At 38.8% G+C, this 12,155-nt stretch overlaps 1 protein-coding gene and 1 long non-coding RNA gene across 2 annotated transcripts in view; both read right to left on the reverse strand.

The window, feature by feature from the left end:
• Positions 1 to 11,428, reverse strand: part of nfia (nuclear factor I/A) — a 1,116,080-nt gene extending 1,104,652 nt beyond the window's left edge. Inside the window, exon 1 of the mRNA XM_072510961.1 lies at positions 11,106 to 11,428. Coding sequence (XP_072367062.1) covers positions 11,106 to 11,201 — 96 coding nt within the window. The 5' untranslated portion in view covers positions 11,202 to 11,428. The remainder of the gene's footprint in view (positions 1 to 11,105) is intronic.
• Positions 3,670 to 5,270, reverse strand: LOC140427294 (uncharacterized). Its single transcript, XR_011948446.1, has 2 exons — positions 5,026 to 5,270; positions 3,670 to 4,575 (listed from the first exon to the last, which is right to left on the reverse strand). It is a non-coding gene; the product is annotated as an uncharacterized lncRNA (long non-coding RNA).
• Positions 11,429 to 12,155: the final 727 nt, after the last annotated feature.

Here is a 12,155-nt window from a genome sequence, read left to right on the forward strand (position 1 = left end):
TAATGCAATATCACAGGGACTGGAACCCCATCCGGTTGGGAACAGGGTTGTCAAATCTGGTTGGATATAGTCTTGGAGGTTTCAGCAAATGGTCTTGTCCAGTCTCACAGGGGAACCACATTCCCATATCGTGGGCGGCATGGTAGCACAGTGGGTGGCATGGTAGCACAGTGGTTAGCACTGTCGCTTCACAGCTCCAGGGTCCCAGGTTCAATTCATGCCTTGGGTCACTGTTTGTGCGGAGTCTGCATGTCCTCCCCGTGTCTGTGTGGGTTTCCTCCGGGTGCTCCAGTTTCCTCCCATAGTCCAAAGATGTGCGGGTTAGGTGGATTGGCCATGATAAATTGCCCTTAATGTCCAAAAAGGTTGGGTGGGGTCACTGGGTTATGGGGATAGGGTGAAGGTGTGGGCTTAGGTGGGGTGCTCTTTCCAAGGGCCGGTGGTGACTCGTTAGGCTGAGTGGTCTCCTTCTGCATTGTAAATTCTATGATCCTATGGAGACTATTCTTCAAATAATGGAAACTCCAGGTCAATCCTGGAGGATTTGCAACAGTAATCAGGAAAGATAAATCGGAGACTGTGATGGCAAGGGATGGGAATGTGAGATGGTAAAATATTGTACTATCCTTGAGAGAACCTCTGGCATCAGAGAACTAATTTCAAAATGTAATCTTCCAAGTTTTTCCTACTGTACCACATTTAACGAATGTAGCATCCATGAAGGTTGTTCTTGAGTAAATTTCTAAATGGCACCTGGGCCCTATGCACATCCTGGGACCAGATTTGCATAGATCAATGAGGTTCAGAGAAAGGCCCTGGGAAAAATGGCAGATTTAATTACACTAGTGTTCTACTGCTCCATTTCTGTTGGTCAGAGAGAGAGTTTAAAATTGAATCCATTTTGTCTAAATTTCTTTCCTCTCCTGTCAGCACACTAGTGGAATGAAAATATCTTGCTGGCTGGAGCAGTCACCAGAATAGGCCACAGGATCAAAACTGCTCCTGATTTGGAACTACTTTATACTAAATTGGAAAACTCACTCAGATAAACCAAAGGCTGACTGGTGTGACTGGGAATAGTTAGTGCACTCCTACAGTAAAGTCTCTGCGGTTAGGGCTGAGGAACATTGTTATGACTAAGCAGAACAGGTTTACTCTGCTTCGACTGTGCAAGTGTCATGATTTATCTCGAATATGTGGTTAATAAATTTAAGAAAAGAGCAAGTACAGTTTAGTAATCAAGTAGTTAAGTGCACCACATAGCTCTCATGAGCCAGCATATCCAGCAAACACTGGCATTATTTGGCCAAGTGAACAGAGCATCCAGATTCGATGACTACTGCATAATTTAGCAATAACATTGTACCCGTGCAACTCAAGAGTCCTTCTCATGATTAGAGATGGCATTATGTGTAACCCATCTTTCTTTGTCACACAACAAAGGGCCCCATGCAGAGACACTGGCCGCTGAGTGACATTTGTGGTCTGTACCAGACAGTTCCAAAGTACCAGATGCTTCAGCTAGTAGTTAAAGCGAAAGAAAATTGGCTGCCAAGCTATGCTATACCAAGGCAACTGTGCCAAGAAAAAGTTTCCTTCATGTTCTCCAACCTCTGACCCATCCTCATCACAGCATGGGGCCCACATTCACAACCTACAAACAATTGCATCATTCATCCCACTAATGCAAACTGTCTACAATTTAACCATCAAAGGCCTGAACTTACTTTAGCAGTCTGCAAGAGCAAAACTACTTATAGCAACTACAGCTACACTGAAAAACTAGACAAAATTAAGTATTTAATATTTAATTTCTTGGAAGGGTAACTGAACAACTAGATAAATCATGTACAAGCCGCTTGATGAGCTTACTGTTGTAATCTGCAATTCACATGCAACAAATTTATATATGTGTTTCCCATTATAAATGTGGTCATAATGGGTTTATAGTGGAAAAAAGTTGAGACCAAAGCATTAAAAAATGACAAGTATGGCTTATTAGCCAGGACTGTGGATTTAATGATGATGATGTAAGACTGTTAAATGACTGTTCCCACCAACTGATTTTGCATATAATTTAGAATCCCTACAGTGCAGAGGGGGCCATTAAGCCCATCGAGCCAGCACTAACCCTCTGAAAGTGCACTCTACCTAGACCCACTCCCCCACTCTATCCCCGTAACTCTGTAACCCCGTACATTGATCATGGCCAATCCACCTAACCTGTGCATTTTTAGATGCTAAGGGGCAATTTAGCATGGCCAATTTACCTAACCTGCACATCTATGGATTGTGGGAGAAAACCAGAGCACCCGGAGGAAACCCATGCAGACACGGGGAGAACGTGGAAACTCTAAACAGTCACCCAAGATCAGATTTGAACCCTGCTAACCTCTGTGCACCTTGCCACCCATATATATATAACACATGTGACTCTCCATCATATACTTGTTGAATCTTTGTTATTGTCAGATTTATTACCTTCCATTCGCATTACACAGTCTCTCTATTCAGTGTGCCTGTTACATAATGATAAAAGATGATATTTTTAAAAATTCTATTAAAGCAAATATCTGGCAGTGAGTTTCAAGATGCATTTAATTTTGTGGTTCGTAAACCACCTAAATTTTGCATTTGATGAAATTACAGCTCTGTAAGAGATTACTGGTTATCAATTATTCTACATTTTAACTCAATGAGGAATTACTGTTCATGAAACAATCCCAGGCATTTTTATTTGCAGACAGATAATTATGAATTTACAAGGTGGTTTCCCACTGTCCACATTGGCCCCAGAAAATCTAGCCTTTACTCCCCTTTGAGATCCTTTTCAGCAGGGGTGTGATGGGTAGCGGTTGGAGTGAATACATGGCACACTCCACCAGGCCGGTTCAGGCCAAAAGTGGCAATCAGGGTTTAATGTATGTTATAGGATCCTAATTTACATTTCAAACTCTAGGCCAAGGAACAATGCCTTGTACAAATGATATGGATAGCAGAGTCATTTTTACCACCAAATATGGATGCTACCAACCCTATCTTTATACACTCTAAATGCCTTTGATTTAACTAAAGTTGACTTTGCAGGTTTCATGGAGCTGCTGCATTATCCGCGAATACGCCATTAAAATCTGAAAAAATGGTCAGTCAAATTCAGCATTTTAATATTTCCTAAAAATGGCAGCATGGTGGCACAGTAGTTAGCACTGCTGTCTCACAGCGTCATGGACCCGGGTTCAATTCTGGCCTTAGGTGACTGTGTAGAGTATTCACATTTTCCCTTGTCTGTATGGGTTTCCAAAGTTGTGCAGATTAGGTGGATTGGCCAGGCTAAATTGCCACTTAGTGTCCAAAGATGTGCAAGTTAGGTGAATTGGCCAGGCTAAATTGCCTCTTAGTGTCCAAAGATGTGCAGGTTAGATGGAATTATGGGGATAGGATGGGGGAGTGGGCCTAAGTAGGGTGTTCTTTCAGAGAGTCAGTTCAGACCTGATGGGCCAAATGGCCTCCTTCTGCACTGTTGGGATTCTATGAATGGTTCTATGAATTAATTATACATCCTATAGAGTGTATGTCTATAATATGCAGCATTGGGGAGTTAAATGACACAACACTCCAGCAAGTTACTATATTTGTAAGCAAAATAAATATGTTTCAAAAATCAAAAGACCCTTTGAAGTAAGTTTGTTTTAATCACAAAAATAACAAATTTATATCTTAATTTAGTTTGAGGACAACTAAAAAGCTGCAATATGAACAACATAAAAATGGTCAAACTGTATTCAGTTCAGTCTTACTACATTCGTAGTTAGGAAAAAAATGAATGGATTGCAACTGTTGCTGGAGTTACTGCTTATGGTAAATGTCCTTGAGTTAAACGATACATATTATATATGTATAAAGTCACTTCATTTCTAAACTAACTGCACAGAAAGACAAGTCGACAAAAATATTTGAAGGATAGTAATATAAAAATATTTTCAGATGAACAGTGCAGGTGAGGTTTACCATACAAAATAATGCAATTTATTAACGTTGTTTAATAGTGAGCTGCTTACAAATGAATTGCTTAACAGTTCAATCTGAAAATAGAAGTGTAGCTTTTGTGACTGAATGATAGTGAAGGGCTTCTGTTACTTACATTACAACCCACCATAATGGAAGGATTTCTGAATTTCAGCCGCTGTTTGTTAAATTGCTGCATGTCTGGTGCTGTCTACCCTGTTTCATGATCAATGAATGGTGAAGAGCTGGCAATGTTTATTTTGCTACAATATTTCAATTGTAAAAAGAAAAAAAATAAATATCAGTAATATTTTAGGTTTCAGAAAATATGGAAAAGTAATATGTAAAAGACTCTATAGTTGTGTCAATACAAAAAGAGAAACCTGACAAAATACCCCAGAGTAAAAGCCACAAGCCAGGTTGAAAAGGCAAGAAGTGCCAGCTATATGGTGTATTTCCTTGATGGGAAATCATTTAAGAGCCAATTATGAGGTTGTACTATTAGCTTAGAATCTGTTACAATCTTCAGTTTCTTTCTATTCTTTTAGCCTTGCTTTTCATAAATATCACCTGCAATGGAAGAAAATTTGTCAGGTTAGAATGTAAAGATTACATTTCAGACAAAGTAACCGAGTTGAAAGTTTGGTGGGTAAATACACTTGTTATATGACTTGTACATTCAATCTGAGTTTTTGCTATCCCTTTCAGGTAAATATTGTGACAGCTTCTGTGTCTCAGGTGCAAAGTCTCTGGAATTTAATCCTGATACTTAAAATAATTTAGTGCTGTAAAATAATAAACTGTCGGAGAAAGAAGGTAATTCCAATACTATTACCAGCATACAGAATCTCTCTCCCGAAGTAAATTTCCAGGAATAAAGCAAAATGCAATTCCTCCTGTATAATTTAATAGGTCAAATTGAACACACACACATACACACACCAGATACTTGTACGAATATGTATGCATATGTGTGCATACATTTATCATACCTAAGCACAATGCATACATTTATCATACCTAAGCACAATGCAGTTCTGCTTATCTTCCAAATCATGCTGCCTGGTGTATGCTCCAATGAAGGCAGCACACACCTGACGGACAGCTCTGTTCCATTGCACCTGACTGCTGGCTCACATGTGGATCCGTCTGCTTGGTAGTTTTTGCTCTGTATGAAGCTAATGGAATTTGCAGTTGATTAACCTCAAATCTGGAGTAAGCTCTTGCCTGGCATAGCAGCTGGCGATGTCATGACAACTTGTATTTCTTAAGTGGAAAAGACAGCCACAGCACTACTGAAGCACTACACTCAGACATTGAGGAGGACACTTAACAAAGGTAAAAGGAGAAACAAAAGGAATCAAGGAGAAAAAGGAGTATTTACTCCATTGTAAAAAGCCTAATGGTAAAATAATAAAATCAGACAGAAACAGAGGGAGAGAAAAACAATGTAATGAATGTTAGAACCAGCAGACTAACAGAGAGAAACTAAAGATACATTTACATTGATATAACGCTTTGCACTGATACTGAATTTGCTACCATAACTTCAACAGAACTTCTGAATACCCAGATAGATGCTGAAATGGCGCATTTGTTAAGTTGCATTGGTTGATTGTGAGAAAATACTTGGCAACAGTAGAAGCATGGATTCAGGACTGCACCTGAGTCCAGAGCAAAATTTCCTCCAGCCGTGCCCTAGCTCTGGACTTGCACACAAAACTTTACTTCCAGATAGAGTGCAAATGTACTCAAAGACTGACAGAGGAAATGCCAAAACAAAGGAAGAGTGCAAAAGAAGAATCAGTGGGGTAAACACAAGACAAAGGATAAAACCGAGATGCTGACTAAAAGGGATAGGACGAGTGGGAAATGTCAGACAGCCAAAGAAAAATGCGAACTGAGCATGAATTAGGAAGAAAGACATCAGAGCAGACAGGGCTGCCACAATAAAGTATATCAGTTCTGTAGTCTTGAGGGAAACTAGGAATTGAAAATAAAAATAGATGAAATTGAAAAATAGTGAAATGCAAGGGAAACAAGGTGGTAAAATGTGGGATCAGGCAAATCACAGAAAGAGTTAAGCACAACAATTTCAGTACAGGGGAACAAGGCGCCAAATGTATGATCAGACTTGAAGTTATCAGTGAGCTGTCAGCCCAACATGCAATCATTCAGGTTTAATGAAATGCCTTTCAAAAAATAAAAACAAGTGTAAAACGTATCTAAGGTATGAATGCCGTGTTTAAATGAAGTGATACTGATGATCAATTAAATGTTTTCTGCACCAATTCGGCCTATTTTCCGCAACTTTTAAACATATTAGATCAGACTTTGCCCCATTGCTGCTCTTGATTGTTCACAAGAGTGCACAGGACCAGCTGGATGTCATGCTAACAATTTGGAGCCCCCATCAGTCAGATCTTGATGAACAAAATTGGAAAAGTCCATAAAATCTGGTTTGGGGAGCAGGGAATAGGAACAGATAAAGTCCTGGATCTTGGGAAACTACCGACCGACCTACCGGTGAGTGGGGTTCTCTGTGGTTTCAGTGTGATTATCAACCCACTGGCTGGAACATCCTACTCAACCTTGTATTCGCTGCTGACAGTAGGTTACCGAACTGATACCTCAATCAACATATGCATCCAAACATTCATAACCACAAGCCACACAGCTCAGTAATGTTTTATCCACATTTTCCGGTATAAAGGGCGAAGTTATTGGTTGCAACCATCTCATAATGGAAAGTTGTTTTGTTCAGAAAGCGCAGGGCAGGATGCAAGGTGACTTCATCCAGCGCTCTCGGCCTTCCATTATCAGACTTGGCCCTGGTCTGGCCAAACACAGACACTCTTACCATCAAGCTCCGATTATTGCGACTGCGGCTTTTTATTCGGAGTTCTTGTACACGTGACTGTTAATTCAACACGCCATGGTCAATGCAACACGACTTAAAACTTTTAACTGTTACCCGTAGCAAGGCGATAATTATACACGAAAAAAGTTTCACTTGCGTAGTGTCATCATTTGCTCCATACAAGACGATGTAAAGCCTTGCACTATCATTTAGAAAGGGAACCCCCCAAATCAGAATGGGAATAAAAACAGCCCTGAACAAACCTTTCACCTGGCATTGCATGAAAATGTCGCGCGAGCAGATTCGAGAAATCTGCATTTTAATGACAATTACAGAATTGTCTCTCAACTGGCCCACAGGTTGTGTACCTTTTGTCAGTTTCTAGCAACCCCTACCCAGATACTTTCTTTAACATAATGTCTGACTCTTATTCAGAAATGAAAGGGGATAGTTACAAACGCGGATTGGCTTAAAACAGACACGTTTTGTTGCCAAAGGAATCAAGCTTATTAGGAGGGGGTAACGATCACATTAAATGTTCTAAAAAAAACAAACCACGCAAAACAAAAACAAATGACAGAAAGTGGTGGACAAGTGCAATCTGCACATCTCCATGAAGCTATTCCGGAGCTCTGCAATGTCTTGTCCATCATACGGTCAGATGTTCTTCAATTAAATAACACACCCAAACAACAAACACCACAATGCAAATGATTTTGAAATCTGCTCTGTATCCACACATAATTAATGGATAAACAAAAAGGATTTCATTGGAAATATTTTTGTCAGTGCCGTGGGGCATACATGTTCTATTGTACACTGTGGATGGTGTTCCGAGAGGCAATTTAAACAGAATCGTCTTAAGGTGAGGTCACCTAGAATGTGTCGGGGAGATGAGGACGGCGGTACAAGCTGAAGGTTAAGTTGCAGAGCTTGGATTTTTAAAAAAATCATCAAATCACGCCGAACATGTCTTGCGTGAAGGAAGAAAATAAGCATAATTCGGATAAACAATTGCTCCAGCTGACCCCCCTCTCCTCACCTCTCAATATCCACGCTGGAAATGTCACTGTTAGAAAGGCAGTATATAATGGTTCGAATTGCGTTGCAGTTGTGTTTTGATCTGTAATATGGCAACACTAAAAGGTAATTTTCTTTGATTTATTGGTGCTAATTTGTGCTCTATCTGTATTCACCTGATCGAAGTCTTTATAGGTGGAAACACCAATAACAATTATTACTTAATAAGAGTCACACTTACCTAGACTGTTTTGTATGTGTAATTCCAAATGATTATTCAGAACAATTCTTCCCTGTAGTAGGTATGTCGTTTCTTATGGAATTTTATATTAAAACAAGTATTTCTATGTATTTCTCCTCCCCAGTGGTTTGTGAATTGGATATGGAAAGGAAAAACTTTATTTACCATAATATATTTTGAGTTTGCATCAATCTATATTGTTAATCCTAATATGTTACTTGCACAGTTTTTTCCCCCACAGAACTAATAAATACATATATTAACAGGTGCTGCATGAATTCTTTAGCACTTTCTATCTTTATGCAAGTTTTGTAATAGTCCATTTTGGACATAAAGTAAACAATTCTTCCTGTCTTTATGTAATTGAAGCTATAGTTTCCCTTTTTCCTGTCAATGATCTGTGTGTCAATCTCAGGTCAATTTCATACATTCAGAACCAACCAACCAGTGATCTCTATGCACTGGAGTTGAATTAAAACATCAGCAAATGGAAGTTTAGAATTGTAATGCAATTAACTGAAGGGAAACTGTCCAGAAGCAAATAATAACAGCTTTTCTAAAATATGCTTGATTGCTGTGATTTTTAATATTATTATCAATGTAAATGTATAAAAGGAGACAAGGAGAGAGAATAAAACATCAGCGGCAATCAACCAATTACAATAAAGAAAAAAAAAAACCTCACTCAGGGACTTATTTGGAAAATGTTTAATAAATACTGAGAGTTTCGGAAAGTCAGAGCCTTTCTCATGAATTGGAAGGGTGACTAAAACATTTCAAAAGTTTCTGCTTCTTGATCATCAATAAAGCAGAAAGCGCATTTCTGACACAGAGCATTAGGCATAAAAAAAGTTTGTAAGAAAAACACAGCTGTGTGTAGATACTTGCTTGGAGTACGGATCATTTGAACAGTGAGTACTGCTTATTAAATTTAGTCCTGTATTGCCTTTGGCAACAAAAAAAAAATCAATATTAAAAAAAAAAAAATTCCATGCACGGGGGTTTGTTTTTACAGCATGTTTAGAATCTTTTCTGTGCAATTTAACATCTAAGAGACAGAAAACAGTCTGCATACCGCACCTTATTGAGTTCTTAAAAAAAACAAAATTCATTACACTACTCGTTCCCAGCATTTAACATATGAAGCACATTAAACACAAATCATGAAGTCATAAATATAGGAACTGCATAATACTAATTCACTCCAAAGCTGCAGTCAGCCTATGGAAATCAATGTAATTGTCAGTTCTATACTCCATTGCACTTAATGGCAAAATTAGAGGCAGGTCATTGAAAGTGGTTCAGAAAGTAGTACTGCATGCACATCTTCCTTTAAACAGCTGTGCATTAACTTCACATGGATCTCTCCTCTGTAAAGTTTTAGTACAAAGCAGCATTGAAATTTGATGACAAAAAGTGGTAAGCACATGCAGAGGGGGATAAAACGCCTCCTTTACAATATTGAAATGTTTACAATTCATTAAAAATAAAATTCTCCTGTCACAGCAGCAGTCAGAGAGGGAGACAACCCTCCTACTGAAAATAAATTCTGCTATAATTATAGTTATCACATTGTAATTTAACCAACAATGGCACAATAGAACTTGCATTATTACCACTCGGCTTGAATATACCAGGAAGATTCTGGCAGTTCTGCTGGTTCTGCCTAACCTGACAGCAACAAGCAAACTAGAAGCAAACTAAAAAACACAGATTTGAAGTAACGCAAATAGATATGGCGCAAGATCTGAGACAGAGGTCATGAACACTTTGACTTAAAACTCTTCACATTAATTCCCCCCATGAGACAACACATTTCCAAAACTGCATCTAAAATTTGTAAAGAAAGTCACAAACTTTCAGTTTGCCAGCAGAGAAAGCAGAGAAAGATGTCCTGTACAAATCCACTTGCCAGGCTTTATCCTGATATTGATGCAGAACAAGTAAGTTTACGGTCCAGTTGAGAAAGTATAATGCACTCATTGTCCCAACAAACTTTTTTTCCCCTTTACTCTTTCGCAACCCCCCCCCCCCCCCCAACTCACATTGGCAGAATTTGTGCTTGCCTCAAGAATAATAATGACCAAAACAAATAATCACTTTTAATGAATCGCAAGCTAACGTACACGCTGAAGCACACAATTGTGATTCGCATCTCTGTCTCCCGCAACAGAACTCATTTGTATCTAGTACCACAATGGACTATTGTGCATCCTCCTGCATTCCGTGTATCCTTTTTGATTCAGCAAGTCAAAGGTTGTGTGGCTCGACTGACTGTGAATTGTGTGTTAACCTCTCCGCGCTGCGCACCGGAACCATTCAACGACTTAAATCGGAGGCAAAGTTTCTAACAAACTGTATAATGTAAAGAAACGTAAAAACACATGACTTAACTGACAATAACACAGTACCCCACTATAATGAAAACAAACAGAAATGACTGAACACTTCACATCAGTGGTATACAGAAGTAATCCAGCATACAGACAGTAACTGCTAGAAACAGCTATGACATGCTAAAGTTGATCAGATCTCAAGTTGACGACAACTCTGAATGTTGAAATAAAATAGAGATTCTCATGCAGCTATTTTAACCCAACAAAAACACCATAAATCCCCACAGTCACTGAAATAACTAATCACAAGAATTCTGAAACACATTCAGTCTTGCATGCAGGAGACTACCTGATTAACAGCTACTCCTAAATAGCACAGCACTATTTCATGCTTTTAAAAAAATAAAACAAAATTAACACTTTGTCCTGTCAATCACTTGTACTTTCTTGCACGATTCCAGGATAAGCGGGTTACTGTGTAGTGGTCATTGTTCAAAAAGCACAGAGGAGAAACTGAAAGTGTGAGATTACAGCTCTGAATAGTGTGAAAATCAAATGTTAATTTGATGAATGCAAGGTCTGGGACATTCAGTCAAAGAGGGAGGGAAAGTTAAAAAAAAAACAGCTTTTGCTGCCAACTCACCATCCACCATGTCCTGGCTGAGATGTCATAGCACAGCTGCCATTTGATGGAGCTGTCGGAGGGTTTCCCGGCCATTATGCTGTCAGCAACCTTCATCTGATGCAGCTCACGGGAGATAAGACACCTAATTGAGAAAACATTTGCAATGGCATGTTGGGCAACATTGTAGCCCAATCCTTACCATATGGAATCATGGGTAAAGTCTCATTGACAATGAACCAATCTCACAGACCCAGTGGCAAGGTGAACAGGAACTGAGGAGTCATCTGTTCAGTACTGTCTTTGCTTAAAAAAAACAAAGAGCCCACTGCTCAACATCAAAGTGAAGCGGCAAAATAAGGGTTTCAACACTGAGATGATTCAAGTCTGCAAGCTTTTGGTGAACATGGGGATTTAATACGAGAAACACAGGTAGTGGACTATGGACTGAGAATGCCATAGGCTATTAGCCGAAAATTTCTGCATGACAGATGGAACTGCTTAGAGTATCATGCAATGTTTTGTTTTTACAGACTTCGAGGCTGATGCAGTATCTGTTTCTACATTGCATGCGTAAAAAGCTAATTTTCTCAAACATGAAGAAAAATGTGCTGTTTTTTTTCTTCAGCTTCTATTCCTGTTTCAGCTTTTGCACCTAGTATTAAGCAAAATATAAATGTTGAACCATCTTTAAAATAGGAAAAGCACTTACACCAGAGAATGAAGATGATCTGTGTTTTAAATGGTAGAACTAATAACAATTGTGAGGAAACATGTTAAACTATAGGGCTTACATTTTTTGAACAAATTACATTGCAACTCTTAAGCGTACAGCGCAAAATTAATCTTTACTTACTTTAAAGTATTTAATTCTGATCAACAATCACAAGCAAAATTGGCATTTGACAAGCAGCATCCTTATGTTTAGTCACCCAGAACACTTACCGGCTTAGATTACTTTAAGTTTTATTAAAATGAAACCCCTTTTTACCCTAATTACAAATTCTCTGCCCTTAGAGAAATTTGAAGACGGACAGAATTAAAATAAGGAATAATTTTAAGACAGCAAGG

The sequence above is a fragment of the Scyliorhinus torazame genome, chromosome 7 (genome assembly GCF_047496885.1).
Source record: "Scyliorhinus torazame isolate Kashiwa2021f chromosome 7, sScyTor2.1, whole genome shotgun sequence".
Classification (NCBI taxonomy): domain Eukaryota; kingdom Metazoa; phylum Chordata; class Chondrichthyes; order Carcharhiniformes; family Scyliorhinidae; genus Scyliorhinus; species Scyliorhinus torazame.